General features: G+C 43.4%; 1 protein-coding gene across 2 annotated transcripts in view; it reads left to right on the forward strand.

Annotated features, from left to right (window-relative positions):
* nbeal1 (neurobeachin-like 1) overlaps positions 1–27,189 on the forward strand; it is a 61,713-nt gene that overhangs the window by 29,019 nt on the left and 5,505 nt on the right. Inside the window, exons 11-50 of one of the 2 annotated variants that reach the window (XM_012919476.3) lie at positions 887–973; positions 4,163–4,246; positions 4,620–4,718; positions 4,963–5,534; positions 5,957–6,089; positions 6,361–6,480; positions 6,634–6,943; positions 7,061–7,146; positions 7,297–7,386; positions 8,434–8,611; positions 8,710–8,843; positions 10,098–10,257; positions 12,711–12,813; positions 12,890–13,049; positions 14,254–14,412; positions 14,912–15,071; positions 15,418–15,506; positions 17,144–17,746; positions 19,639–19,814; positions 19,906–20,194; positions 20,272–20,580; positions 20,667–20,816; positions 20,906–21,063; positions 21,502–21,626; positions 22,575–22,701; positions 22,807–22,955; positions 23,052–23,185; positions 23,275–23,376; positions 23,570–23,665; positions 23,775–23,899; positions 23,996–24,136; positions 24,274–24,404; positions 24,557–24,666; positions 25,093–25,210; positions 25,315–25,412; positions 25,494–25,610; positions 25,711–25,800; positions 25,916–26,025; positions 26,573–26,745; positions 27,031–27,125. In XM_012919476.3, coding sequence (XP_012774930.2) covers positions 887–973; positions 4,163–4,246; positions 4,620–4,718; positions 4,963–5,534; positions 5,957–6,089; positions 6,361–6,480; positions 6,634–6,943; positions 7,061–7,146; positions 7,297–7,386; positions 8,434–8,611; positions 8,710–8,843; positions 10,098–10,257; positions 12,711–12,813; positions 12,890–13,049; positions 14,254–14,412; positions 14,912–15,071; positions 15,418–15,506; positions 17,144–17,746; positions 19,639–19,814; positions 19,906–20,194; positions 20,272–20,580; positions 20,667–20,816; positions 20,906–21,063; positions 21,502–21,626; positions 22,575–22,701; positions 22,807–22,955; positions 23,052–23,185; positions 23,275–23,376; positions 23,570–23,665; positions 23,775–23,899; positions 23,996–24,136; positions 24,274–24,404; positions 24,557–24,666; positions 25,093–25,210; positions 25,315–25,412; positions 25,494–25,610; positions 25,711–25,800; positions 25,916–26,025; positions 26,573–26,745; positions 27,031–27,125 — 6,450 coding nt within the window. The remainder of the gene's footprint in view (positions 1–886; positions 974–4,162; positions 4,247–4,619; positions 4,719–4,962; positions 5,535–5,956; positions 6,090–6,360; positions 6,481–6,633; positions 6,944–7,060; positions 7,147–7,296; positions 7,387–8,433; positions 8,612–8,709; positions 8,844–10,097; positions 10,258–12,710; positions 12,814–12,889; positions 13,050–14,253; positions 14,413–14,911; positions 15,072–15,417; positions 15,507–17,143; positions 17,747–19,638; positions 19,815–19,905; positions 20,195–20,271; positions 20,581–20,666; positions 20,817–20,905; positions 21,064–21,501; positions 21,627–22,574; positions 22,702–22,806; positions 22,956–23,051; positions 23,186–23,274; positions 23,377–23,569; positions 23,666–23,774; positions 23,900–23,995; positions 24,137–24,273; positions 24,405–24,556; positions 24,667–25,092; positions 25,211–25,314; positions 25,413–25,493; positions 25,611–25,710; positions 25,801–25,915; positions 26,026–26,572; positions 26,746–27,030; positions 27,126–27,189) is intronic. The other variant, XM_012919477.3, reaches the window with a different exon arrangement.

Genomic DNA, 27,189 nt, shown 5'->3' on the forward strand with positions numbered 1-27,189 from the left:
AATAATGTTAACCCCCGAACCTGAATTCGATAAGCAGAAGAAGATGGATGAATATTTAAACACAGTATATATGATGTAAACAGCAATATGCTTGCACTTGCTGTAGTACGTGATGCAGAGCAGCTATCATCCCCACCAAATAAGAATGTTGTTCCCCTCTAAATGGGCTCATCACACAGCCGTGTCTCTTTAAAGTCTGGAGGTTTCTGATAATTTGGGGTTTCCAGGCTGGAGTTGGGTGTTTCCTTATTGCTAAATTTGTTCCAAAGTTACTTGATTAGGTTCTACAATTCAAGTGCATGACGAGCATCAGCAAACTGTCCTGCATCTCAGATATTATTCAGGATTTTACTTGTAAATATGTGACTTTTTCCTCTGAATACTACACCCATACCTGGGCCCACAGTTGCACTAGATGGTATCATATGGAATCACATTAATGTGTAATTATTTTTCAGATTATTGATTCACTTGAGTAGCATATGAGTTGATGGAAAAAATTTTATTTTATTTTTTTAATATGGAGTTGAAGTTCACATCTTAGAAATCGGTTTTATTATTACATCTCCGGTCAGTCTGCTGCAGGTGACACATTTGAAGTTGAATAAAGTTTTGTCCAGGTCTCGTCAATCCTGTTTGTCATGTTTAATATTTCACTTTCAGTGTGAGAACGAGCATTTTGCCCTCCTTGCATGTTTACCTCTGCACAGCGCAGCTGGATCACCAAACAACGCGTCCACACGGTGGCATTGCTATTAACCTAGCACCCTCTCCTCCACTTATAACATCTTTCCTCCTCCCCTGCACTGTCCTCTGTCTCTCCCTTGTCTCTTTCTATCAGCCTCCCCACATGCTATGTTGACATGTTGCCTGTTGTGTCTATCAGCTGGTTAATGCTAGGTGCACGGCGGCAGACAAGGACCAGAAAGATATAACCAACAACAGGTTACTGACAGGCGAGAGGGACACTCAGGTACCGCCGAGAAAAGCCCCACATTATCTCACCCCCTCCACATCATTCATCTGCCCTGCCCTTATTCTCATCTGCTACTGCTGCCAAATCCCTCCACTTTCATCTCACCAGAATCATGAGGCCGCTCCACAGCAAGACCCTCATACTGCCTTACCTTTCTTTATTATTATTATTATTATTATTATTATTATTATTATTATTATTATTATTATTATTATTATTATTATTATTACGATTTTACTTAGATTGTGAATTAATAGCACAATAGAGAACACGTCGATGTTTTCCTACTGCTGGTCCCAAGCCTGAATAAAAGGGGAGGGTTGTGTCAGGAATGACATCTGCCATAAAGTCTTTGCCAAATCAAACATGCAGATCATCAGGAATGAAATTTCCATACCAGACTGGTCATGGTCTGGTTGCCAATAAAGTGCCATTGGAAACTTTGCTATTGTTGGCTGAAGCCAACATGACAGAGGAAAGAGGACAAGGAGACTTTGTGGTGCAAAGTTTAAGAAAGGTAGATGTTAGCACAGAAAAAGTGGGAAAGTAAGGGAGATGAAGTAAGTAGTACTGAGGCGGGACACTTAGGAAGGAGAAAAAGACTTGTATCAATTGGCTGGGCAGAGAGATTGAACTAGAAAGGATGTGCAGCAGGTTAGGGTGATTTAAGATAGAGATGGAGAGTATGTTGAGAAGATGGAAGGAGTACTTTAACAGGCAGATGAATAAAGAAAATGAGAATGAGGAGGACTGATGGAGGTAAGTTAGTGAATCAAAAGGTACAGAGGATTGGTAAAGAGGAAGTGAGGACAGCTGTGACAAGGATGAAGCTGGTCCAGATGACATACCTGTGGAGGTATAGAGCAGTGGTCCCCAACCTTTTTTGCGCCACGGACCGGTTTATGCCCGACAATATTTTCATGGACCGGCCTTTAAGGTGTCGCGGATAAATACAACAAAATAAAACTAGTACTGGTACCGAAAAAAAGAAAATTTATTCATAACACAAGTGAAAAGACCAAGGAAAACAGAGTTAACGATAAAAACAATAACAAAATAACGCTGAAAACCAATAAAAACCCTGAAAACTATACACTTCACACAGCCTCAACTCTCATGGCCCGGTACCAAACGACTCACCGACCGGTACCGGTCCGAGGCCCGGGGGTTGGGGACCGCTGGTATAGAGATGTCCAGGAGATTTTTTTTAACACTTTCAGTCAGACAAGATTTGAGGAATGGAGAAAACGTGTACCGGCAGCAGTTTTTAAGAACAAGGGTGATGACGGGTGATGTAGTAACCACAGAGGGATAAAGCTGATAAGTCAAACAATGGGAAACAGTTGTTGAAATTAGGTTAAGAGCAGAAGTGACGATCAGCAAGCAGCAGTGTGGCTTCATGCCGAGAGAGCACTACATATACAATGTTTTAGAGGGTTGATACAGGAAGTCAAAAAAGAGGTCCACTGTGTATTTGTGGATCTAGAGAAAAGATATTATTTGGTGCCAGAGTATGATGAGAGGATGCTGGGGACAGTGTGAGATGGAGGCAGATGATTCACTGTGGCGAACCCTAAAGGGAGCAACCAAAAGATGATTAACAGAGAATCCTCTTGCTGTCAGGGTGCTGATCATTCTTTGTGACTGCAAATGCAGCTAATGCATCATCAGGCGATAGCTCATAGATTCAGAAAATGTTTTCCTACCTTTGCTCTGCACAGGGACTGTTCACCAGCAAACCAGATCCTGCTCAGATGGGATTGGTCAATAGAACTAAAACCACAAGCAGACTACAAACCCAAACCAAAATGCTTCTGGTACCTAAAATCTTTTCTCTTGCCTACAGAATCTTTTTACACAGATATAAAGGTACATTCCCATTAATCATTCCCATAATTAATTTGAAAGGTTCATAAATGTTAGGCTCGACCAGGATCCGTAATTTGTGCCGATAATGCACCAAAAAGCTGTCTCGCCAAACAATAAAGAAAAACAGCTTCCAGCATGAACAGAAAGTAACATGTAGCAGCAGGTAAGTTAACCTATCTCACCTACAGAGATGAAAGATTTGGTCTACTTTAGTGAGTCAACAAATACCAGCTGAACAGTGAAAAGTAAAACTTTACTAAGTTCACTAAGTTTTAATATTTCCTGCTCCTTCTTTTACTTCAGCTGTCAGTCAGCGCTCTTCACACAGAATGGAAAGGGGAAAAAAGCAGACGTTCGCTCAATTTAGAGCACAAATATAAATGCGATGAAGTGGGGAGACAAAAACTGATGTTTTAAAACTTCAACTGAGCTAAGGTGATAAACAACCACTCAACAATGTGATTTTTGTGGCCTTGCTGTGGAGTGACTTCGATGCCTCGTGTGTTAAAGCAATTTCCTCCCTCCCCTGAGCACCTCTTCACTCCTATACCCACCTTCTCATGCATTGTCCTGGTTTTCTTTGGTATACTAAGGGCTCCACTGGAATGCTATCACAATGGCCTGGTGTGTGTTCTCACAGAGTTCAGTGGTTTGAGGTAATCTGGACTCTGTGACGATGATCTAAGTGTTTTGTTTTTGCCACAGTCCCTCTCCAGCTGCTCCGAGACTCTGCAGAGCATTCTCATGTCAATCAAATAATGGGTTTAGTGACCCAGAATGTGTCGGGCATGAGCAGGACAAAGCTGGATGGAGATGGATCTGTGTTAAATGTGTCATGGTTTGGCTTGTGTTTTCTGGGTTGCATGCTTTGTTTTAAATGTGTGTGCCACTGTGGAAAGAAAAACAGTGAGGTACTTCTTTGTGGTTGACTGTCTGTGTGGAAGTGGGTGTTTCTTTTTGTTTTAAACTAAACCTTGATGTCCCGATGCTATTAAAAGGATTGCTTTTTACCTGGAGCAGAAGAACAAGTCTTACCTTCACTATAACATCTGCAGTACAAGCCTTGATGCCAGCTCCTACTGCAGGGTTCTAACCATCATCAGTGATTTTTACTCACTTTTTACACAAACAAAATGAATCAGACTCCAAGGCATCAACTAAAGTTTACTTCTTATCTTTTTTTTATAGTGATGCATGTTGTTTTTAGGCCCTGAAAGAAGTTGGTCTTCAGTGTTGCAATAATCTGTCAGTACCAACTTTTCCTACTAAAAGAACAACTTTTTAGCAACGGGGACAGACTAGTTTTTTTTCTTTCAGGTGTTTCAAGGGCGGTTGGACTCCCTTGCCGTAGCAACCATCAAAGCCCTAACAACAGTGATGCACAAATCGCCAGCTGCAAAGGTAAAACTATTGGTAGTCTGTTACTTTTAATTTTGCAATTTTAGATTTTTAGAGATTGCTAGCGACTGTGGGCTAAAAGAGCTTAAATAGCACACCTTGTATATGAGAGCCTGCTAAACAACCATTTGGCTATCAGCGGAGTCAGCAGGGTTTGACTTGGTGGCCTCCTAATATATCCTGGGAAGACTGAGTGACTGGAGACACTTATATCTTTGTCGGTGTGCTGTTCTATGCCACACAGATGAAGAGACTTTCATTTAATGCTAAGTGAATAAAACTTGTAACGTCCTGAAACATTTCTGAAACATTACAAAGACGTTTAGTTGGAGTCAAATTGTTACAAAATTCCTTGTGGCTCTCTTGATTTGTACAGGAGGTTTTTAAGGAGAGGATCGGGTACAATCACTTGTACGAAGTACTTATCTCCCTCGGGCAGCCATCTCGACACCTCCTCAAAGAGCTGATGAATATGGTGAGACAAACACTGAAGACTTTTATTGTCTGACTTTCAAATTTCTATAATTGTCTGAATAATCCAAAGTGTTTAATGGCTGTATTTCCTAAATCGTTAATGGATGGTGACTAGAGTTCTCTGTGTGTGTGTGTGTGTGTGTGTGTGTGTGTGTGTGTGTGTGTGTGTGTGTGTGTGTGTGTGTGTGTGTGTGTGTGTGTGTGTGTGTGTGTGTGTGTGTGTGTGTGTGTGTGTGTGTATCCAGGCAGTGGAGGGTGAGCACACCTCAGTGGGCCTCCTGGGCATCAGTAATGTGGAGCCTTTGCTGCTGCTGGTCCAGTGGCTCCCAGAGCTGGACTCCTCAGAACTGCAGCTCTTCACAGCCGATTGGCTCCGCCGCCTTAGTTGCCTCAACCGCCAGACCCGTGCTACCTGTGTCAACGCCGCCATGGTCATGCGCGCACTAGCTGCCTTGGAGCGCCACGAGCGACTACACAGAGCTTGTGCTGAAAGCCTTTTGGGGCTAGTAGGCTCACTTGGGTGCCAGTCTTTGAGTGCCAGGGAACTGTTGGAGTTTTTGCGTCTCCTTCGGCTTCCAGAGTCCAGCCAAGCACATCCATACGTAGGTCCTGCTCTGAAAGCCCTCCTCGCCATGGTGCGCAAGCAAGGCTTGGAAAGTGCCATGCAGTACTTTGACTTGTCGCCCAGCATGGCTGGCATCGTAGTTCCAACAGTGCACCGCTGGCCAGGGTCTGCCTTTAGCTTCCTCGCCTGGTTGTCACTGGACCAGGACCAGCTGGGCCCATCCAGCAAAGACAAGAGAAAACAGCTGTACAGGTCAGAAGAAAAGACATAAATATAGGCAGGAATAACTGGGAACACATTTCATATTTAAATCAGTGTTGAAGGATGTTTATCATCTTAAATTTTACATATAATGTTAACCTTTGTAAATCAAAGGCTTTTGACAATGGTAGGCAGTAATCTGGTAAAAACCCATCTGTAATCTGTAATTCTATAATTAGCACTCAATCTTTCAAAGCATATTGGATTATTCTGCATTAAATAGTTAAAATAAACAAAGCTGCATTGAGAAGGGAAACGCTGTTTTTACCAGGAAAAAAGGGAATCCAGTCCCTTCGTACCTGAAGTAGTAACCTCAGTGTAACCAGTGTAACCTTATAGCAACAATTTCAGTAAAAAGCTATGCATGTTAAACACTCAAAATATTTCAAATGGTTTTCTTTGATTCTCTACAGCTTTTTTACTCCAGGAGGAACAGGTTTTGAGGCCTTTATCAGCTCAGCAGGTGTGCTGGTTGTTGCCGTATGCACAAAGAAGGAGTATGTCACAGTCATGCTGCCTGATTACTGCTTCTGTGACTCTCTCTGGGTGAGTCAGATTTAATGATGTCATTTCTTTGCTGAAAGGGTAGTACCACTGAAAAATGCGTCTCCAGAGCACATGAATACATCAGTATTTATCAGAGATGAATCAGAAAGATGTGTAACACCCTTGACTGTTCCTTGAGTTAATAAATCCAGCTACACAAAGATTATATGTGTAGAGTATTTATTTAGATGAATACTTCATTTGGACCTCTTGTGGAGTTGTAGTTTAGGAAGTTGACGTCTAATGGAGGTGTTTGAATTTCTGTCCACAGCACAGCATCGGTGTGGTGCATGTGCCTGGAAAGAGGCCATTTGGACAGAGTCTAGTCTACATTTATGTGGACGGACAGCAGAAACTTTCTGCCCCCCTCAAGTACCCGACCATGACAGAGGTGAGACCTGAACCTCCGTTATCATTATTATTATTATTATGGACCAATCAGCTTATCTGTCACAACACCTAAATTTTACAGTTTCTAAAATATTTTTGCTGTCTTATATTCTTTCTTTGTTTCCCACATTCTTCTGCTTTACTCTTCCTGCAGCCGTTCACCTCCTGTTGCATCGGCTCAGCAGGCCAGCGCACCACCACTCCTCCACCCTCCCAGATCCCAGACCCTCCCTTCTCCTCGGCCACCACCCCTACCACTCGCTCGTCACTGGGCGGCATCCTGTCCCCTCACACCTGGGGAGGCCTCCTGGGAGGGAAGCCTGAGTCTGTGACTAAGCTAATCTCAGCGGGCACTCAGGATAGCGAGTGGGGAAGCCCCACGTCCCTGCAGGGCCAGCTAGGAAGTGTCATGGTGTTTCATGAACCACTGCAGCAGAACCACATAAAAGCCATCTGTAGTGCTGGTAAGTGATGCGAAATTATGGAAGAGGTGCAAAATTAAAAATAAATGTAAAGAAGAAAAAATTGAACAAGAATGTGGTTTGAATCAGTTTTATAACTTAAGGTTTTTTTCTGCACAGGTCCAAACTGCATCTCTCCATTTAAAGCCCAAGAATCAGAGCTTGGGGACCTTTCAGCCAAATTGTTGCTGCACTACTCACCCAAGGTGCTTACTGTGATTACTGTCTCAGCCACGCCTTCTTAGAATCAGCTGTGTGTAGCAGCAGATGGGATTCTCTGGGGTTACATCACTTCCTTTTGTTTGTGTTTAGCTGAAACTTTACCTGCTAACTAAACAAAGTCCTTTTGTTAACAGGCCTGCAGAAACCCCATCTGCCTGGACCTGTCTCCAAACATGCTCCACGGACGCCTGACAGGGAACAAAGTCGTTAACTGGGATATCAAGGTGGGCGGAAACTGAAACTCGTGCTGTCATGGAAAAGTTTTATGGCCAGTGGAGTATTTGTGCTTGTACTGCATGGATGTAATATACACACTATTTTAAAATGAACTGAAGGTCCTTCTAGAAGCACATCTTCCCTCTCAGCAGCTATTTTTAGAATGAAATCAAGGCCATTGATGCTTAAAGTTTATTTTAAAAAAAAAAGGAAGAAGAATTGAATCAATGTAAAATGTGGCTTGGTCTTTAAAGTGCTGTGATTGGTTGGTTGGCTGTGTTTGATGTGCTGCCTGTGGGAGGGTAACTTTGGACAGTGCCTGAAATGATTCTCCTTACACGTTCTGGAGTTTGTGTGAAAACTGGTCAAATCATATAGAATGTTTGGTAAGTTTGTCCCAAAATAATGTTTTAAAAGCTTTAGTCCACAGACGTTCCTGAGGATATTATGACTTTGGCTCAGTCCACAATGCTGACATCAGTTTCTGACATATCCCAACAGAGCACTTGAATAAATTAATCATCCAAATCTGTGTTCTAGAGCAGCGGTCCCCAAACTTTTTGCGCCACGGACCGGTTTATGCCTGACAATATTTTCACGGACCGGCCTTTAAGGTGTCGCGGATTAATACAACAAAATAAAACTAGTACCGGTACCGAAAAAAATAAGATTTATTCATAACACACGTGAAAAGACCCAGGAAAACCGAATTAACGATAAAAACAGTAACAAAATAACGCTGAAAACCAATAAAAACCCTGAAAACCATACATTTCACACCTGAGCCTCAACTCTCGTGGCCCGGTACCAAACGACTCACGGACCGGTACCGGTTCGAGGCCCGGGGGTTGGGGACCGCTGATCTAGAGAACAAAAAAAGCTTTTGGGTATGAAAAGTAAAGTGCCTTAAATCTGTAGTTTTTATTTTGACCACTAGGGGGAAGGCAGGGGTTGGACGACCACCATCTTTAGTGGTGCTGAATTTTCAGCTTTCTTTTTCAATTCTGAGCACCACACGTCCCCCTACTAAGCTCTATGATATTGATCTTTGGCAGGACATGATCAACTGTGTGGGTGGCCTGCCAATTCTCTTCCCAATCCTGGAGCAGTTGGCTTTCGTGACTCCTGATCAGCAGATGAATGATCCCACAGCTGGATCTGATTTCATCACCCCAGATGTGACCACACCAGCCGATGGCGATTGGGTCATTCTCCCATCTAACAGGTCTTCAGGTCTGTTCTGATACAACTGTCAAATCCTTGTCATGAAACAAACAATTGTGTTAATGGGCAGAATAAGGAAATAAACTGAGATACATTTTCTACCTCAGAGGCCCGCCTGGAGAAGAATCTGGTAGCCACATTCCTGTTGGTGCTGAAGCATTTTCTGCAGAGACACCCAATCAACCAGGAGAATCTGCTGTACTTACATGGCGTCGGGACACTGGGAGCCCTGCTACAGAAGGTCTTGGTTTAAGCATGATTTTGCATATGGCTAATTTGGGTGGATACATATTTACAATTAAATATAAAACCAAGTTCATTCTGCAAATTGTTACTTTCTATATTTACAGTTTTGTTTTGTTTTTTCTACACTTGGCTCTGTGTGATGTCAGAGAGAGGACATGCCTAATATGGTCATCTCAAGCACGCATGTCTGTCAGTGAGCACAGAAGCTCCACCCACCTGCAGTTTAAGCGTCCTGTTCATGAGGGGCAGCCAATCAGGTGGGCTGGACCAAGGTCCAGATAAATAAGAAATATTTAGAATCTCTTGTCCAAGAAAACATCCAAAGATAAAAAAAACAAACAAACATATGGAGCTTGAAATGAGCAGAATAGCCTCGCTTTAAAGAATGTCAAATTTTCTGATTTTGGTGAAAGTAAATGCATTTCATCTTATGTTAGGTTTGAGCATATCCTGTCAGCATTTCCTTTAGTATAGAGGGATGTTTTAATAGTATTTTTGGTGCAAAGCATCCATTAGATTTTATTTCAGGCAGTACATTAATTAAACCAGGCTGTGCCCAGTGACCATGAGCCTCTTTTGTTTTTCATCCTATTCAGTATGGATTAGTTTGACTCTAAGAGCTTACAGCTGAGGAATTCAGACTGTCTGGCTGACATCATTTGATTTCTGATACAAAGGACCACGTATTCTTTATAATTATTTCACCTCCGATCCTTTTTGTCCCTGTCTGTCGCTTCGTCTGTGTTTGTTCCTTGTCTGTGTTTTTGTCCTTTTGTTTGACCCTTCGTGTGCTGGTTCTTTAATCTTCAGCTCTCCAATCCAAACCCTCCTTTTCCTCCTCAGTCTTTTGTCATGTGCAAGTCCCTCTCTATTTATTTACTTAGCGAGGAGACTGAGTCAGCATTTACACCAATGGAAAATAAAAGCCTCCACAGAGACCGAGATTAAATGAAAGTGTCTTAGATGTGGTAACAGTTGCTCTAGGCGATGTAACCACACCCTTTAAATGGTATCCAAATAATCCACTAATATGCTTACTTCTTCCCTTATCTGTTTATGGGTACTGAGTTATGGGTGTCACATGGCTTTATGGTGACCTGATAACAAGCTTTTCTTTGTTTCTTAAAAGGTGCATTTTCATATCATACGTGTAGTCAACTGTACTGTGTTTCCTCTGCGTGTCATCATTTTTCATGGGTGTCTGAACATGTTAGTGTTTGAGTTAATAGTTATGTTTGTGTGTGTTTAGCTGCCAGCTGGGCATGTTGGCGTCAGCGTGCTGGTTGCTGTGCAGCTCCTGATAGAACAAGTGACATATGAGAAGAATCAAGCTCTGCTGCAGCAGCTTCACACTCATCTGCTGTTCAATTTCAACATCTGGAACAAAGGGGACTTCCCGCTACGCATAGGTTAGATCTATACATTTGTATTTGTGTGCCTTTGATAATTGTTTCAATACACATGATTTTACAGTTTCTCATCTACACAACAAGGTATTTAATACCAGGGTCACAAACGCAGCTACTCTACATTTGATTCATGCTCTGTTCATGTCCTGTAACTCTGAGCCAGACCAAGGAAGCAGAGCCAAGCTCAGCTAACAATCCAGGCACATGAGCTGATCTAGGTGCACATTCAGCTATTGCTTGTCATATTCTTCCTATTTAAGGAACTTTAACTTGCATGCAGTTTCTGCTGCCTCTGCAAGCTACTTTGCAACACACCTCAACCCTAGACTTTCCATTTCATACCATTTCTGGCTTAATCAATACATTTTTCCATGCACAGACTTTACTTGTATTGGCAGACACAAATATACAGTGGGGCAAAAAAGTATTTAGTCAGCCACCGATTGTGCAAGTTCCCCCACTTAAAATGATGACAGAGGTCAGTAATTTGCACCAGAGGTACACTTCAACTGTGAGAGACAGAATGTGAAAAAAAAAATCCATGAATTCACATGGTAGGATTTGTAAAGAATTTATTCGTAAATTAGGGTGGAAAATAAGTATTTGGTCACCTCAAACAAGGAAAATCTCTGGCTCTCACAGACCTGTAACGTCTTCTGTAAGAAGCTTTTCTGTCCCCCACTCGTTACCTGTATGAATGGCACCTGTTTGAACTCATCATCTGTATAAAAGACACCTGTCCACAGCCTCAAACAGTCAGACTCCAAACTCCGCCATGGCCAAGACCAAAGAGCTTTGGAAGGACACCAGGAAAAGTATTGTAGACCTGCACCAGACTGGGAAGAGTGAATCTACAATAGGCAAGCAGCTTGGTGTGAAAAAATCAACTGTGGGAGCAATCATCAGAAAATGGAAGACATACAAGACCACTGATAATCTCCCTCGATCTGGGGCTCCACGCAAGATCTCATCCCGTGGGGTCAAAATGATCATGAGAACGGTGAGCAAAGATCCCAGAACCACACGGGGGGACCTGGTGAATGACCTGCAGAGAGCTGGGACCAAAGTAACAAAGGTCACCATCAGTAACACACTACAACGGCAGGGAATCAAATCCCGCAGTGCCAGACGTGTTCCGCTGCTGAAGCCAGTGCATGTCCAGGCCCGTCTGAAGTTTGCCAGAGAGCACATGGATGATACAGCAGAGGATTGGGAGAATGTCATGTGGTCAGATGAAACCAAAGTAGAACTTTTTGGTATAAACTCAACTCGTCGTGTTTGGAGGAAGAAGAATACTGAGTTGCATCCCAAGAACACCATACCTACTGTGAAGCATGGGGGTGGAAACATCATGCTATGGGGCTGTTTTTCTGCCAAGGGGACAGGACGACTGATCCGTGTTAAGGACAGAATGAATGGGGCCATGTATCGTGAGATTTTGAGCCAAAACCTCCTTCCATCAGTGAGAACTTTGAAGATGAAACGAGGCTGGGTCTTCCAACATGACAATGATCCAAAACACACCGCCCGGGCAACAAAGGAGTGGCTCCGTAAGAAGCATTTGAAAGTCCTGGAGTGGCCTAGCCAGTCTCCAGACCTCAACCCCATAGAAAATCTGTGGCGGGAGTTGAAAGTCCGTGTTGCTCGGCGACAGCCCCAAAACATCACTGCTCTCGAGAAGATCTGCATGGAGGAATGGGCCAAAATACCAGCTACTGTGTGTGCAAACCTGGTAAAGACCTATAGTAAACGTTTGACCTCTGTCATTGCCAACAAAGGTTATGTTACAAAGTATTGAGTTGTATTTTTGTTATTGACCAAATACTTATTTTCCACCCTGATTTACGAATAAATTCTTTACAAATCCTACCATGTGAATTCATGGATTTTTTTTTTCACATTCTGTCTCTCACAGTTGAAGTGTACCTCTGGTGCAAATTACTGACCTCTGTCATCATTTTAAGTGGGGGAACTTGCACAATCGGTGGCTGACTAAATACTTTTTTGCCCCACTGTATATATTGCTTCATTATTGTCAGGTAGCCTTACTGCTGCTGTCTGCCTTTTGGCTTTCCATATTTGCATCGGGAACACAAGCTTCACACTTTATCTTCAGTAGTTTAGCCTTCATTGGTCTGGCTGTTTTGACTAAAGAAGCTCTGACAGAATTGTCAGTCATATTCCTTTCAGATTAGAGTTGAAATTGTAAAGTGTATGTTTGTTTATTTTTGTTTGGTTGTTTTTTGTCTTCTGCAGAACTCATATTTTGAGTCTCATAAAATGTTTGAGATTTGATACTCATAGCAACAGATGATATCAGCAGTGTCCAGTGAAATAAGATCTTATGTGAAAGTTAAATACCGATGAAAATGCATTAAAGATGTAAAACAGCGGGTCTTCAGAGTTTATGCTCCTTAATGAGACAGATCTTGTGCCCTTTATTTGTAATGCAGGTCATATCCAGTACATGTCCACTGTCATCAAAGACAACAGGAAGCAGTTCCGGAAGAAATATGGAGTTCAGTTTCTGGTGGACACCATACGCCTCTATTATGGGTAAGACTCCAGTGGGGGGTGGGCGGGGATCTGTTTGCCAGGCTTTGAACTGATTGCCATTTCTTCCATATTTTAGGAAGAACACTAACAAAGACAGTGACTTGAGCGAGGATGACGTTCGGACCATCCGCGCATCTCTGTGCAGCCTCATCAAGTACTATATTAGTAAGGGCATGTCGCAGGAGGAGATGCAGAGCATTCTGGGATACATCGCTGCCATTGGAGACGAAGATCAGGTTAGATTTAGGATTTTATAGTTGAGGTCCAGTTTTAGCATAAACCTGAGAAACATCAGAGGAAGCAGAGAGGAACTGCTTCCCTGAAATCTCAAAATATTATTATTATTATTTTTTTTATTTTTTTTTAAGGAAATTGCTTCTTTTCCTCTGCCTGGTTGTTTTGCTAAATCGTTCAGCTTAATAGGATTGTCCTCAGGAAAAACCAATACCCCACCCCACCCCCAAAAATATGGAAACCTCACTGTGGGAGTACTGCATCCACCAAGAACAGAAGGTTAATCCTTTCTCAGCCTTACAGTGAGCCAGTCAGTAGTTTTGTTGGATCATAAAGACTGAAATATGTCAGGTCAGCATCTTAATAAATTTGGAGTAGGTCATGTTATTATTAGCGCCTGCTTGCCAGGTGACCTATAAATTGTGAAACTGGATAATCCCAACAATGTGCCATTTAGAGGATTTCAGTGTGAAATGAGAGGAGCTTCCACTGCAGGATATGGTGTTTCCCAATGAGACCAAAGTGCAGGGATGCCTGCACAGGAAGCTTTACGCTCGTTTCCCACCTGGCAGCTGTTCTGCTGGCCTCTCTCTTTCTCTCTGCATTATTTTTAAACATTTTCCTCTCAGTCAGCATTACCCATCAGCAGCTGTTAGCTGACACTGACATTAACCGTTTTCCTTTATGACTCTCGGCAGATAACCCTTTCACTGGACTTGTTTACTGTCAACAGTTTGGTGATTTCCATTTACCGTTCTCGTCAAACCTCCTCCTCTCCCCCAATTTTTGAGTCCCACTTCATTTAAGAAAACTTAAAAAGTTGTATGTGGAAGGTTACATCACCTCCTGTGAGCATATGGTCAACATAATCAGATGATCCAGGCATCTGCTCCCTCACTTTCTTATTTATGTCGCACTTAATTAATTTTTTCTGTGAACATTTAGATTTTTTTAAAGAGTATATCTAAAGATAGTCCTCAGTGAAATCAAAACTCAGCTAAAAGCAGGCTTAAAAAGTGTTGTTGGGTATGTACGGTTTGTAGTATAGTTTATAGCAGATAGCTTTGCTACCAATGTGAAACAGCAAAGGTTCACTTAAAGCAGAAATGAAACGTGTCTAAACCAGCAGATGATATGAAAATTGAAAGTATAGTACAGTCTTTACTGGAAGATGTGATGGGTGAACTGTGGTCGTTTGTTTTGCAGCTGTGTGCTCTGCTGGAGCTGTTGCTGAGCCTTCTGCAGAGCAGCCCAGCCAAAGACCAGCTCTTCCTGCTTCTCTTTGAACCCGCGGCGGCTGACTCCTGCTATGCTCTCCTCCTCAATAACAAACACTCAGATCGACTCCGAGAACTTGTCTTTAAGGTAGGTGACAGAAGCGTCATTAAAGCCATCTCAGTGTCTTAGCATAGATCCACAGTCATCAGTGTTGATTGTAACTTAATATAGTTAGGTGTTTCTAAATAGAAATAATGCACCATGGTGATAAGAAAGGCAAACTTTGAAATTTGCTGTTTTATATTAAATAATAAGGTGAGAAATGGATCTTATATATAAAGATAAACTAATATCAGTGTCAGACATCAGCTGATGCATGCTAGCACTGACATCAGTGAGTTTGTGAGGTTTACTTTAGCCTTGGCCTTCCTGATCTGATCCTGTGCTCTGTTTTGTCTTGGAAAACACTCATGCACATTTTTGCGTGTACATGCTGTTTGTGCATGTAGCCGCCTGCTTGTTAATATGACATTCTGAGAATTCACCAGTACTACCGAAGAGGAATATCCTACATCCGTTTCAGCACAGTTACTTTAAAAAATGTTCAGAATCATTGATTTGTGTGATTCTCTTCCGCTTCGTGCAGTTGTTTGAGCGAATGTTGCGCTGCGACCGGCTCTATGAGAAAAATAAGCAGCGACTGCGGCTGAGGGAGGCGGGTTACTCCGGTCTATCGCTGCTCTTCTCTGAACTTCACATCACTCCCACCCTGATCCGCTGTCTCCTTAACCAAGTCCTCCATACAGGTCAGAGCTTGCTTCAGTGCATTTTAAAAATTTGTGCTTTTTTTTTTTTTCTTTAGTAGGAAAACAAGTACACATATAGGAACATAAAGGATTGGCATAATGCATAACTTGGTTATTCTTTAAAAACAAAAGCACTGTGGATTATACTTTCACGCTGATAACACACTGGTGCTAAAGGCAAAAAGCATTTATATGGAGACAGGTAAAGATACTTTGGACAGATTGGTGGGGTACAGGCTGTACATTTCGGTCACTGAGGGGAAATAATGCATTAGCACTTCAATAAACCAACCAATACTGAATATACTTGGATCAATGTAAAAGCATATGTGTCTACAATCTGCAGATCAAGTGGTAAACTACAAGGACCTGATGGCTTTGGTCCAGCTCACTCACCGGGCCGGACCCAGCGTGCGACTCATCGTCTGCAAGAGGGTGAGGGAACACCTGCACTTAAACCTGCTGCACTCACACCATTCATCATATTTATTAGCAAATTAGCACACAGGAAATGACTCCTGCAATCAGTGCACAGTATCTAATCCTTTGCACAATATTTTCTGTTTCCTTTTTCTGTTTCTCTTCATACGTTATTTCCTTTTTATTTATTGAAGTGATAATAATAATGCGTCCTCAGCTTAAGCCTGGAAAATTCCAGCACTCACTGCCACTATTTTCGCCGCCTCCACACATTTAGATCAGTGCATTATACTCACATCCATGTGAAAACATCAGCAGCAGAGAGAATACAGTGATGAATGATTTAGTCTAAAATAATTATTGAACATTAGTAGATCAATAACATATGAACAGCTGAGAGGAAACAGTTATAACTTTAGTTGCCCTGCTGTTACAGGCAGTGATAAAACATGGTATATGATCTCTGTATCGCAACTACACACATTAAACAAATCTCGAGCGTTGCCTTCTTTCATCTGCAAAATCTAAGTGCATGCATTTGTGACTTCCAGCCTGGACTATTGAAACATTTTAGTATCAGGTTGTCTTAAGTTCCCTGAAAAGCCTTCAGTGTGCATCTATATGCCACTATTAACGTTTGTCTACTCTCTCTTGTAGTTTTGTGTTTTGTCTCGTTTGTTTCCAGTTCGTGCTCTCTTCCTCCCCACTGCCACCAAGTGCTTGTATTCTGGGAATCATCTGATTGTTGGGGCGCTCTGTTATACTGTTGGGTCTTTACCTGAAAATTTAAGCGCTTTGAGACAACTCACCTTCTTAACTGACAATACATTAATAAAAACACTGTTATGTCTATATGTTCTGTTCCCTGAAGGAAAGGAACGACATACAATATATATTGTATGCAATATCACGGTCTGTGTGACCTGTGCTGACATATGCATGGGCCTGCCTGCACAGCCTGTCATCATGGTTACCCCTAACCATTCACCGAGCCCACATGTGCTGCAGGGGAACCTGGTGATGTCTCTCATTCCTCTCTTTCAGGGAACAGAAGGAAGTTATAGACATAATGCTCTTAGCCTTAACAGTCAGAGTGGCACTGCATTAATCATAGATACCATGGCATGGCCAAAAACTTTACAGTTGTTCAAACTGCGTTCAAACTGGAAAGTGAGTGTGTTTCCAGTCAGAGGAAAGCTTTTTGAATGTTCCCTAGAGAACCTGGGTTCTCTGGAGCACCAAGCAGGAGCGTAACCGTCTAGATGGGCCAAAATGCAGACACCCTTGTCACTTAGGGGAGTTAATTCTGGCTTGACCCCGAGACTGGTTCTGCTCAAGTTTCTTCCTATTCAAAGGGAGTTTTTTCCTTCCCCCTGTCCCCAAGCGCTTGCTCGCTCGCTGCCTTATCCTCCTTTTTTAACAGTGATTGGGTCATAATTCACAAAGGAACATAATTCCTCAATAGCTCTGGACTCTACTGATAGTAATCATAAAGTTGCAGTCAGGTAAGTGTTTAGTGAGGTAATACCAGTGAGGTGATGTTTAAAAGCCTTAATTCAAGTTCTTTCCATCTGTAACTTACAGCTTGCCTTTGAAGATTTTTGTTTTGTTTTTTGTCATCTTCAAAGTTGAATCTACTACCTCCTCTTTAGGTGTACCAGCTGCTTCAGTCCCAACAGGATGCTGCTGCTCAGATCTCAAAGCAGCAGTGTTGGCAGGACACCCTCATGCGGCTGTACCTAAGGGGCGAAGGGTCCTTGGCGCTGCGTAGCTCAGATACTGTCAGCACCTGCAGCCTGGAGCTGAGCCGGACCAGCGGCGGTAGCAACCGTCTGGAGCTGCCGTTGGAGAGGAGGGCACGGGCGGGCAGTGCCGGGCGCTTGGACCGGGTGGAGGATGACCGGATCAGCATAAGTGATACCCGCTCTGTGGACAGCCTGGAGAATGGCGACGTCATCTCGCTGTTGGATACGCCGTCTTCCTCTGCCTCCACCGAGCCGCAGCCCCACGTCAAGCCCTGGGTGGTGGGAAGATCAGGGGGCTTGATGCTGGATTTGTCCCATCTGCAGGCATATGAGGGTGGAGAGAGCGGCAGCCAGACACCTGGGAGCATGCCCAGCACACCCTCACCACTGGAAACCTCGAAGCCTTTCCCAGGGAACTCCGGGGATCGAGACGCAACTTCCTCCCTCACTGAAGACAGCTTCCTGTTTAGTGACAACATCTCGCTGGGGGAGTCTTTCAACAATGTTGAGGTGATCCTTCGAATCTTCTACACAGCTTTGCACTTGATTTAAATTGAACATGTTATGCTTTTGCTTATTTTTCAAATAAAATAAAAAAAACAAGCCCCAGAAAAAAAATCTATAAGGAATATTAAACTGGGGATCCTGTTAAGCTGCTATATCAGAGCCCAGGAATAAAAAAAATAGTTATTTTCAACAAGTCCTCAATTAGTCCATCTTTCACTATTTATTGATATTCCTACAGTCTCTGCATTCAGCATCAAGCCTATTGGCCTCTATTACATAAGAGACTTTTAAACTGGCTCAGAGATGTTGTGTTTTAATTTTAAGGCTCCAAAATCTTAAGCAAACATTACTCAATCAGGAGAAAATGGTTCCCTTTTTAGGGGCTAATGTTCAGCGGCTTTAGTGACTGTTAACCAGCACTGTGTGTGTGTGTGTGTGTGTGTGTGTGTGTGTGTGTGTGTGTGTGTGTGTGTGTGTGTGTGTGTGTGTGTGTTCATTGTAAGGAGCTAATGGTCAGCCTGAGTAACAGTTTTAATGCCCAGATTTAATTTGTTGTTATGTCTATTCTGTCTTTTTTTTAAAAGTGTTGGCTTGGCTTTAGGATTCATTCAAATATTGAGGTACGGGAAGAGAAGATGTTAAACCGGGGGTCTTGCCACACAGTCTGGTCCAGTACATTTTGTTTGTTGCATTTTCTTCATTCTGGTGAAGAAAACACAAAAATCACAAATGCGCACATTTTTGGGGGGACATGTCCCCTGTATCCCTTTTTACATCTACATCTTTGTACAGAGTGACAGCACAAACTGTGGCTGCTTGCATCTCCTCCTAAAACTCTCTAAAACAGAATTAAAGAACTGGAGTCACGGTGCAGGAAGCGTCTGTTCCTGCAGTAATGACGTAAATGCCAACAGATGGTCTCTAAGGTAAACATGCAGTAGTGATGTCAGTCGGTGGAATCTGAGTGCAAACTGTAAATGAAAACCTTCCATCAGTCATGGATCTGATTATTCGATTGAATCCAATTATCACTTGCAAGTTTTCAAAACAACTGATCTCAACCTGCAGTCCGATGGTATATGGTAGTCAGTATTCTGATGTTAATGCTAGTAAACAGCATGAGCTTCCGACTCACTGAGGGAAATGTCACTGTCACCTCAGGGTGCCCACCGCTGACTTTTATCTAGTAAGCTTTTTTCCATCACTTCAGTGTCTCACTGCAGGGAAGAGCAGAGAGAGACAACCTGTCTCTTCCCACGGCAGGATGCTGTCAGTTAGAACCTCTAATTTGACATTTTCAAAGTGGTTTATGGAAAAGGAGTCGCTGCTTAATCTTAAGCCTGTTTCACAAACCGCTACTCAGTTTACCCAGAATTCGGTGCCCAGTAGTCTTTACATATAATTAATGGCTGAAATACTTTATATATCTATGTGAAGTCCAGTCTATTCTGAACAGCATAAAATTTGGAAACTATCTAATTAATCTGCCATCAAAGGAGGGTCATAGTGAAGCTGTAGGAAGGTTGGAGTAAAGCTTGAAAACATTAAATGGTAAAATAAAAAGTACTCTTTTACGTACGAAGCACAACGTTAAGGCTGCTTAATTCCTGTTCACATTACGTTCTGTTACACTCTCCATTAGATGAATAAAAGGCACTTTATTTAATCTAATCTACTGTAATTTTGTGTTCTTAATACATTTTGCTGAAGGCGAATTCTGGAAGCTTATGTGGGGATATTCATCTTTAAAGACAATTAGCGTGTCAGTAAACTACACATATATCTCTGGCTCATGTTGTGATTGTCATTTCCGCTGTGGCCTTTAGTAAACCTGTGTTTGACCCTACTGATCTAATGACAGCTCTCTCTTTCTTTGGTCTAATGTCGCCCCCTAGCGTGCAGAAGAGGAGCTGTGCAGCATGTTGCTGGAGATCATCCTGTGTGTGATGTGGCGAGGCGTCGAGGGCTCCGATGATTCAGCGTGGTTGGAGCGTGGTCAGGTCTTCTCTGCTCTCACCAAACTGGGAACTGCCAATGAGCTGCTCCTTCCTGTTGACCAAATCAAGCTCAGGTCAGCCTTCTATTTGAGTTTTAACAGTGCTGGGCAAAGTCGAAGCTTAAAAAGTGTTGAATGATCTCCGTGTGCTCTCTTTCTCCTCTAGTCTGATGGAGCGTATGTTGGAGTGGGCGGTGAGCGACAACCGAGAGGCTTCAGCTGCTACGCTACCGCAGCACACCGAGAATGCAGTTCGCCTGCTTCACATGGTGCAAGACTTCCTGCAGGCAGAGGGTCTCATCAACCCAGCACTGTGGACAGAGAAGGTGCTGGAAGAGGCGGTGACGTTGATGGACAGCCTCATGGTGTGGTACTCCTCTGGCTCCCAGTGGTTCCAGCTCTCCCAGGTTGGACTGAGACTGCTCCTGGGCTTCATGGCTCAGGAAGACCCAGAGGTGAACCTTTTTTGTTCAGTGCTCCATCATCATACTGCATCGCATGCACACACAGTAATAAATAACCTTTGTCCCAGGTGTGTGCCATGGCCACCGCCAAGCTTAACGGCATCCTGCAGACCAAGGAGATTTCCAGCCAGGACGAGGCATGCTACCTGCTAGGGAAGGTGGAGGGAATTCTGCGGCGCTCCATCCAGGAGCAGACCGAGGAGATGTACTCTTTCCTGGTTCCACTGCTGCGAACGCTGCTCTCCAAAGTCCACCGCCTCCTTTACATGGAGCTGCACCTGCCTCAGCTGCCCGACACCAACGGGAGCCCCTCCTTCTTCGACGACTTCAAGCTTTACTGCAACTCACCCGAATGGCGTGTCTACCTCGATAAATATGTAGGAGATTAGAATATAGTGCTGCTGTTGCTTCAGGACAAAAATGAAAGAGTTACTCATTTTGCCCGTCTTTTGTCTGTCTTCAGATTATTCCGTACATGAAGCAGTATGAAATCGAGATGTTCAGTCAGGGCCACGAGACCATGGCTCTGTACTGGAAAGAGTGCTACGAGGCCTTCATGGTCAGCCTGCATAAGAGAGAGCGGGAGAGAGGAGAGAGCAAGATCCGCTTCCAGGTTAGCTGGCATGTTCGTGAATTGGTGATGACTTCAGAGAGCTCCTCTTTGTAAAAATAAAAATAAATCAAAATTCTGCTGTCTCTCAGGAGCAATTTGTGGAGCCTTTCTCACGCCGTGGCCGCCAGGAGAACCTCCGCTACAACAGCATGTTGAAGCAGCAGCACAGCCAGAATAACGCCACCCTGAGGCAGTGGAAGGCAGCGCGGCGGGGTCTGGTGTGTGAGAGAGGGCCCTGGGCTGACAGGTACTGATTTCAACTCTTGTTCTTCCATAGTATGGTTCCTGTTGCTGTAAAAGGGCAGGGATAGCTCAGTAGGTAGAGTGGTGGCCCCATGATCGGAAGGTCGGGGGTTCGATTCCCCTGAACAGCTACCCTGAGGTACCCCTGAGCAAGGTACCGTCCCTACACACTGCTCCCCGGGCGCCCAGTGGCTGCCCACTGCTTCACTGAGTGAATGGGTTAAATGCAGAGAGGGATTTTCCCCACGGGGACCAATAAAGTACCCTTTCTAAAAACAAATGCTCTCAATATGAGCTTCAGGCTCAGAAAGGCGAAATGGAAAGAATGACACTGGTATGAGGAGGGAAAAATATAAGTGCATAAATAGAATAGAATTAGATGGGATTAAGTTTAAGTGTGATTTGGAGGTATTTAAAGTCTCCTATGTAACATTTTTAACAGGCACCAGGATGAGATGCACTGGAGGGTATCGAGTGCTGAAAACTACTCCCGCATGAGACTGAAGCTGGTCCGTAACTACAACTTTGATGCTCACAGAGAGGCCAGTGCTCTGAGAGACAACCTGGGTGAGATAGCATTTCTTTTTCTCTCTGAAATATCTCTCTCTGTTTAGACGAGCTCCTGCCACTTGAGTCGTCTCTGTAGAGAAATGTAGGCTTGAATATTTTTGACTTTAGAGTCTCTGTTTGGCAGCAGGCGCTGCTTTAACAGAGGCATCAGTGGGTGGATGTAACGATAGGGGAAGTGTGTGTGTGTGTGTGTGTGTGTGTGTACAGTATATCATGAACACACTCATCCAACCTACTTGCGATAAACAGATTAACAGAAACAGATATGAGAAACAAGTCAGAGTCCTTCTAGAAGCAGGTCTCTTATGCAGCCATCTTTTAAATCCATGTGTTTTAAAGATATTTTGAACCTTAGCTTTGTCCCAGTGTAGTGCATGAATACATGCTTGCATAGGATTAACAGCTCAGTCCCACCAGAGCAACACAGCTGCAGCTTTGCTGTGCACATACATCACTGCAGCATCAGAGGTTTGCTTCTCAGCTGTTTTTGGGGACACGAGCAGGGCAGCAGATTCCTATTCAGCCTCCTCTGGGCCCATGTTGTCTTCTTAAACAGTGTCTCTGAATAATGTCAGATATCATCTTGGTCTTTGTCTGCCTTTGAGTAGTTCCTCTTCAGAGATGATGGATTAGTTTAAGCACCACGTGTTTTGACAGATTTGTGGAACTAAGAGTAAAAAACACTGATGTTGTTATTCTAGGGCTTAATCTTATAATAAATCCTTCCAATTTGCATTTTGCCCAGACAAAGTATATGAACGGTTATATGGGAACCCCAAAAACAAATTGCGTACATAAACCTGTAGAGCTGAGCTAACCCAGTATGGTTTTGTCATTTGATGGCCCTTGACAGGAGAGCACAGAAGCTGATTTTTAGCAGTCCTGCGTAATATTAATTTGCCGCCTCAATTTTTAATTTCCACCCGTCTCACTTGCTTTACTCAGGTGTCCATCAGCAGCGTTTAAACCCAGAGTCTCTGCTGCTGGAGGCAGTGAAGCAAGTCAAAGTTAGCGACCTGGAAGATGACATCCTGGAGCTGCCAGAGGACGACCCTGTTGCTGCCAACAACCAGTCAGTCACCAAATAATGACTGTCGATCAACAGAACATATTCACGTGTAGATGTGCTGAGTTATTGAAAGGCTTTCTAAGCAACATCCCACTCTGGTTCCTGCAGGGTTGAAGCAGATGAGGCGGGCCAGAAGGAGAAGCTGGTGTTGTGGGAGGATTGTGAGCTGGTGACGATAGTGGACGTGGTTCCCGGCCGCCTGGAACTCACCACACAGCACATCTACTTCTATGATAGCAGCCAGGAGAAGGAGGAAGGTGAGGAAGCACAGAGAGAGAGAGAGGGGTGGAGGCCAAAAAGAGAGAAAGACAGAACAGACTTAATGCTCGATGTGTCATTTTTCCCCCCCAAAGGAGTGGGTCATGACTTCAAATGGCCTCTGTCGCAAATCCGAGAGGTCCACCTTAGACGTTATAACCTGCGGCGCTCAGCTCTGGAAATCTTCCTAATTGACCAAACCAACTATTTCCTCAACTTTAAAAAAGAGGTGCTGGCACACAAGTGTTATTTTCTATGAGCAGCAAGTAAATTAGTGAAAGAAAAAAGTAGGATACTAACACTGTGTTTTTATTACAGGCCAGAAACAAAGTCTACAGCCGCATGTTACTGCTGCGATCCCTCAACCTATATGAAACCCGCTCTCCTCAGGAGCTCCTCAAAGCCTCCGGACTCACACAGGTCAGGACTCAGTAACAGTATCAGCCTTCTAACACAAACTCTGCAGCTTCTAAAAGACCAAAGACCAACAGTGTCTTTTACCACTGAGGAAAAAATCATTGAAATATTAAGCTCTGTCTGCAGAGAACAAAGGGTTCTTGGGCAACATTGAGTAGAATGAGCTCACAGGATTTGTGTCTTGGTTTGGTCACAGAAATGGGTGAACCGAGAGATTTCCAACTTTGACTACTTGATGCAGCTCAACACGATTGCCGGCAGAACGTACAATAACCTGGCTCAGTACCCGGTGGTACGTTCATCACTCAGTACAATACTGTACAGCTGTGAAACCCATAAGCCTGCTTTCTTGGTTCATTTCATTTCCATTCTGACTGAATCATTTGTGGCCGTTTGTTCAGTTTCCCTGGATTCTAGCGGACTACACCTCAGAGGAGCTGGACCTTTCTGATCCTCGGGTATTCAGGGACCTGTCAAAACCAGTCGCTGTGCTTAATGAACGCAACGCAAAGGCGGTTAGAGAAAAGTACGTTTCACTCTCGTACTGAATTAACATCCAAATGTTCTGACGAGCATCTTGATCATTGAGAGCATTAACTAACACATTAAATGTGTCCGTCAGGTATGAAAGTTTTGAAGACCCAACAGGAACCATAGACAGGTTCCATTATGGCACCCACTACTCTAACGCTGCCGGCGTGATGCACTACATGATCAGGGTGGAGCCCTTCACGTCGCTGCACATCCAGCTACAGAGTGGACGGTAAATGTCTCATTATACATGATTTATTTTCCCATCCTCTTTCCTCTTGTTTATGTGCATCTATCTGTATGGCTGTAGACTCTAATCATAGCATGAAAGCCTGCAGAGCTTAATCTGTACCACCCTGACTGTACCAGGTTCGACTGTGCAGACCGTCAGTTCCACTCCATCCCAGCCACATGGCAGACCCTCATGGACAACCCCAACGACGTGAAGGAGCTCATCCCTGAGTTCTTCTACTTCCCAGAGTTCTTAGAAAACCAAAATGGTGAGATTTCACTTTTTGGTGTATGTATGCAGAAATCTTTTCAGATATTACAGCTACCACCAGTTTAAATGTAGTCCTTTTTGTGCTCTGTGTGGCTGTCATAGACAAATACGATTAGATCCTCATGCTTTGTTCTCATTGTCTCGTTGCAGGATTTGATCTGGGTCGCCTGCAGATCTCCAAGGAAAGAGTAAATGATGTTGTTCTGCCCAAATGGGCCAAGTCCCCTGAAGACTTCATCTACAAGCACCGCAAAGCTCTGGTGAGATGCAGTTTTACTGCCACTGCTGTGTGATGTCACTCCGTAGGGATCATTCCCACAGCAGAGACTCTCACAGTGCAAGTCTGGATGCATCGCAGACTGACTGTTTCCAGACAATAGTTGAGTTAGCTGACATATCGGGATGCTTCTTAAAGCTGCTTTAAATAGATCATATAGATTAAACAGATGGTGATAATGCACCTAGAAGCACAACATTTTAAATCTAACACAACTATCAGTCATTTGAAAGCATGCAGAAGGAAGGCAGTAATAGTCAAATAGTTCCAGGTAAAAATCAAACATATGTTTCTTGTATAAGAAAGAAATGATGCAGTACTCGATTACCTGTGACTAAAACCTGTAACTGCAGATGGACACTATCTGCTTTGGAGTGTTTGGGTTGTAATCGCATTTTTTCTGTTACAGGAATCAGAGTATGTGTCAGCCCACCTCCACGAGTGGATTGATCTGATCTTTGGTTACAAACAGAGGGGCCCTGCAGCGGTGGAAGCCCTCAACGTCTTCTACTACTGCACATATGAGGGTAACGAATCCACAGCAGCCGTCAGGCTGTCACATCTCACCGTGACTGTTGCGTTTATAAGTGCAGTAATTTATTAGTATTAAGAGAATGGTCTGGGTTTGCAGGGGCGGTGGACTTGGACGCCATCACTGATGAAAAGGAGCGTAAGGCTCTGGAAGGCATGATCAGCAACTTTGGTCAGACACCCTGCCAGTTACTCAAGGTGCAGACTCACTCTGGCATCTGTTAGTGAATATCTGCTGCTCTCAGTCTGATATTTGAGTTTGTGTGCGTGTGTGTTTAGGAGCCCCATCCAGTGCGCCTGTCTCAGGAGGAAGTGGAGAAAAGGAAAGCTCAGTTGGACTCGTGTCCTACCAGCATGTTTGAGCACCTCAGTGACCTCAAGTCCTTCTTTGTTGAGGTATTAGCTCAAATAAAATAAAATACTGCAGTTTCTTTCCTAACATGTCAGATGCTGTGAGCTAAAATTTGACCAAACGTATTACCGTGTTTTTATGAAGGGCATCAGTGACAATGTGCCGCTGGTTAAGGTTGTGGTCCCAAAGAATCAGTCACATTCCTTCATCACCCAGGGGAGCCCAGACACCATGGTGAGCCATGATTTTGTACTTGGCTTTTCTGGTTTTAGAAAAGAATCAAGGAAAGGTGAAGAGGAATGACTGATCAGTGGCAGTGATGCCTTTGTGGTGTTCATGCTGTCTGCAGGTAACGGTGAGTCAGAACTGCTTGGTGGGGACCCATGGGTGGCTGCCTTATAACAAGAACATCTCCAACTACTTCACCTTCATTAAGGACCCCACAGTTTCTAACACCAAGTAAGGACACTGCACCATCATCATATGCATATCATATCATCAAAAGTCAGCATGTCTGTTTATACTATAAAGCACTTTTACTGGGTTTGACTCTGGTGCTCAATTCATTTAGAATAGATTTGCATGTCCTGCAAGGCAGTGGGCATGGTGGGCACTGTGCAGTTATCCATGGATCAGCAGGGTGTATAACACTAATGATGATGATGATGATGATGATGATAATAATAATAATGGAGTTTATTTGTGTATACTTTTATTTTATGTAATATAAATTATTGTATATATTTTATAATCTAATACTTTTAGCCCAGTTTCATCAGCTTGTACAGGACTCTTAAGTATAATAACAAACAACTAAATGTTGGTAATATAACATGAAATACATATTTTAATAGAATGTAACATCTGCATTTTTCTTTACCTGTAATTGGTGAAACACCATGCAACAGCAAGCAGTGAGCAAATCAAGTAACGCCCTTTATATCTAGATGGATGGATATTCTGCCTGTAGCGTGATCTCTGTCTTCTTGTCATTATCTCCTCACAGAACCCAGCGCTTCCTTTCAGGACCCTTCGCCCCCGGTGTGGAGGTAACCGCTGGATTGTTTGTGGTCTCCCATGATGGAAAGTTGCTCTTCAGTGGTGGGCACTGGGACAACAGCCTGCGGGTCACTTCACTGGTTAAGGGAAAGACTGTAGGACAGCACATCCGGCACATGGGTAAAGAAGGAAAAGTCTTCACTCGCACCGCATTGAAAACTATGATATGACAGTCCTGCCCTCACTAGGTTAGGTTTGTAAGGTCGAGGAGCAGGCATGTGATTGGATAGCTTCTAAATTGAGAGCTTCTAAGTTGTTCTAGATAGCAAGATGGTAAAAAACCTGAAAAAGTGATTATCAACCCAAAAAGAAACAACCACTGGTCAGGTGTATTGCTGTATGTGATTTTTTATTTATTTATTTTTTTGTTTTAACCTGTGCTTTTTTTTTTCATCTCTCCTTCAGACATCGTGACCTGCTTGTCAACAGACCACTGTGGCATCCATCTGATCTCTGGCTCCAGAGACACAACCTGCATGGTGTGGCAGGTTCTGCAGCAGGTTCGCACAGAAACACACTTACAACACGTTATTACTCTGAATTGTCATTGCACAGTCATACGTT

The sequence above is a fragment of the Maylandia zebra genome, linkage group LG23, assembly GCF_041146795.1.
Source record: "Maylandia zebra isolate NMK-2024a linkage group LG23, Mzebra_GT3a, whole genome shotgun sequence".
Taxonomy (NCBI): domain Eukaryota; kingdom Metazoa; phylum Chordata; class Actinopteri; order Cichliformes; family Cichlidae; genus Maylandia; species Maylandia zebra.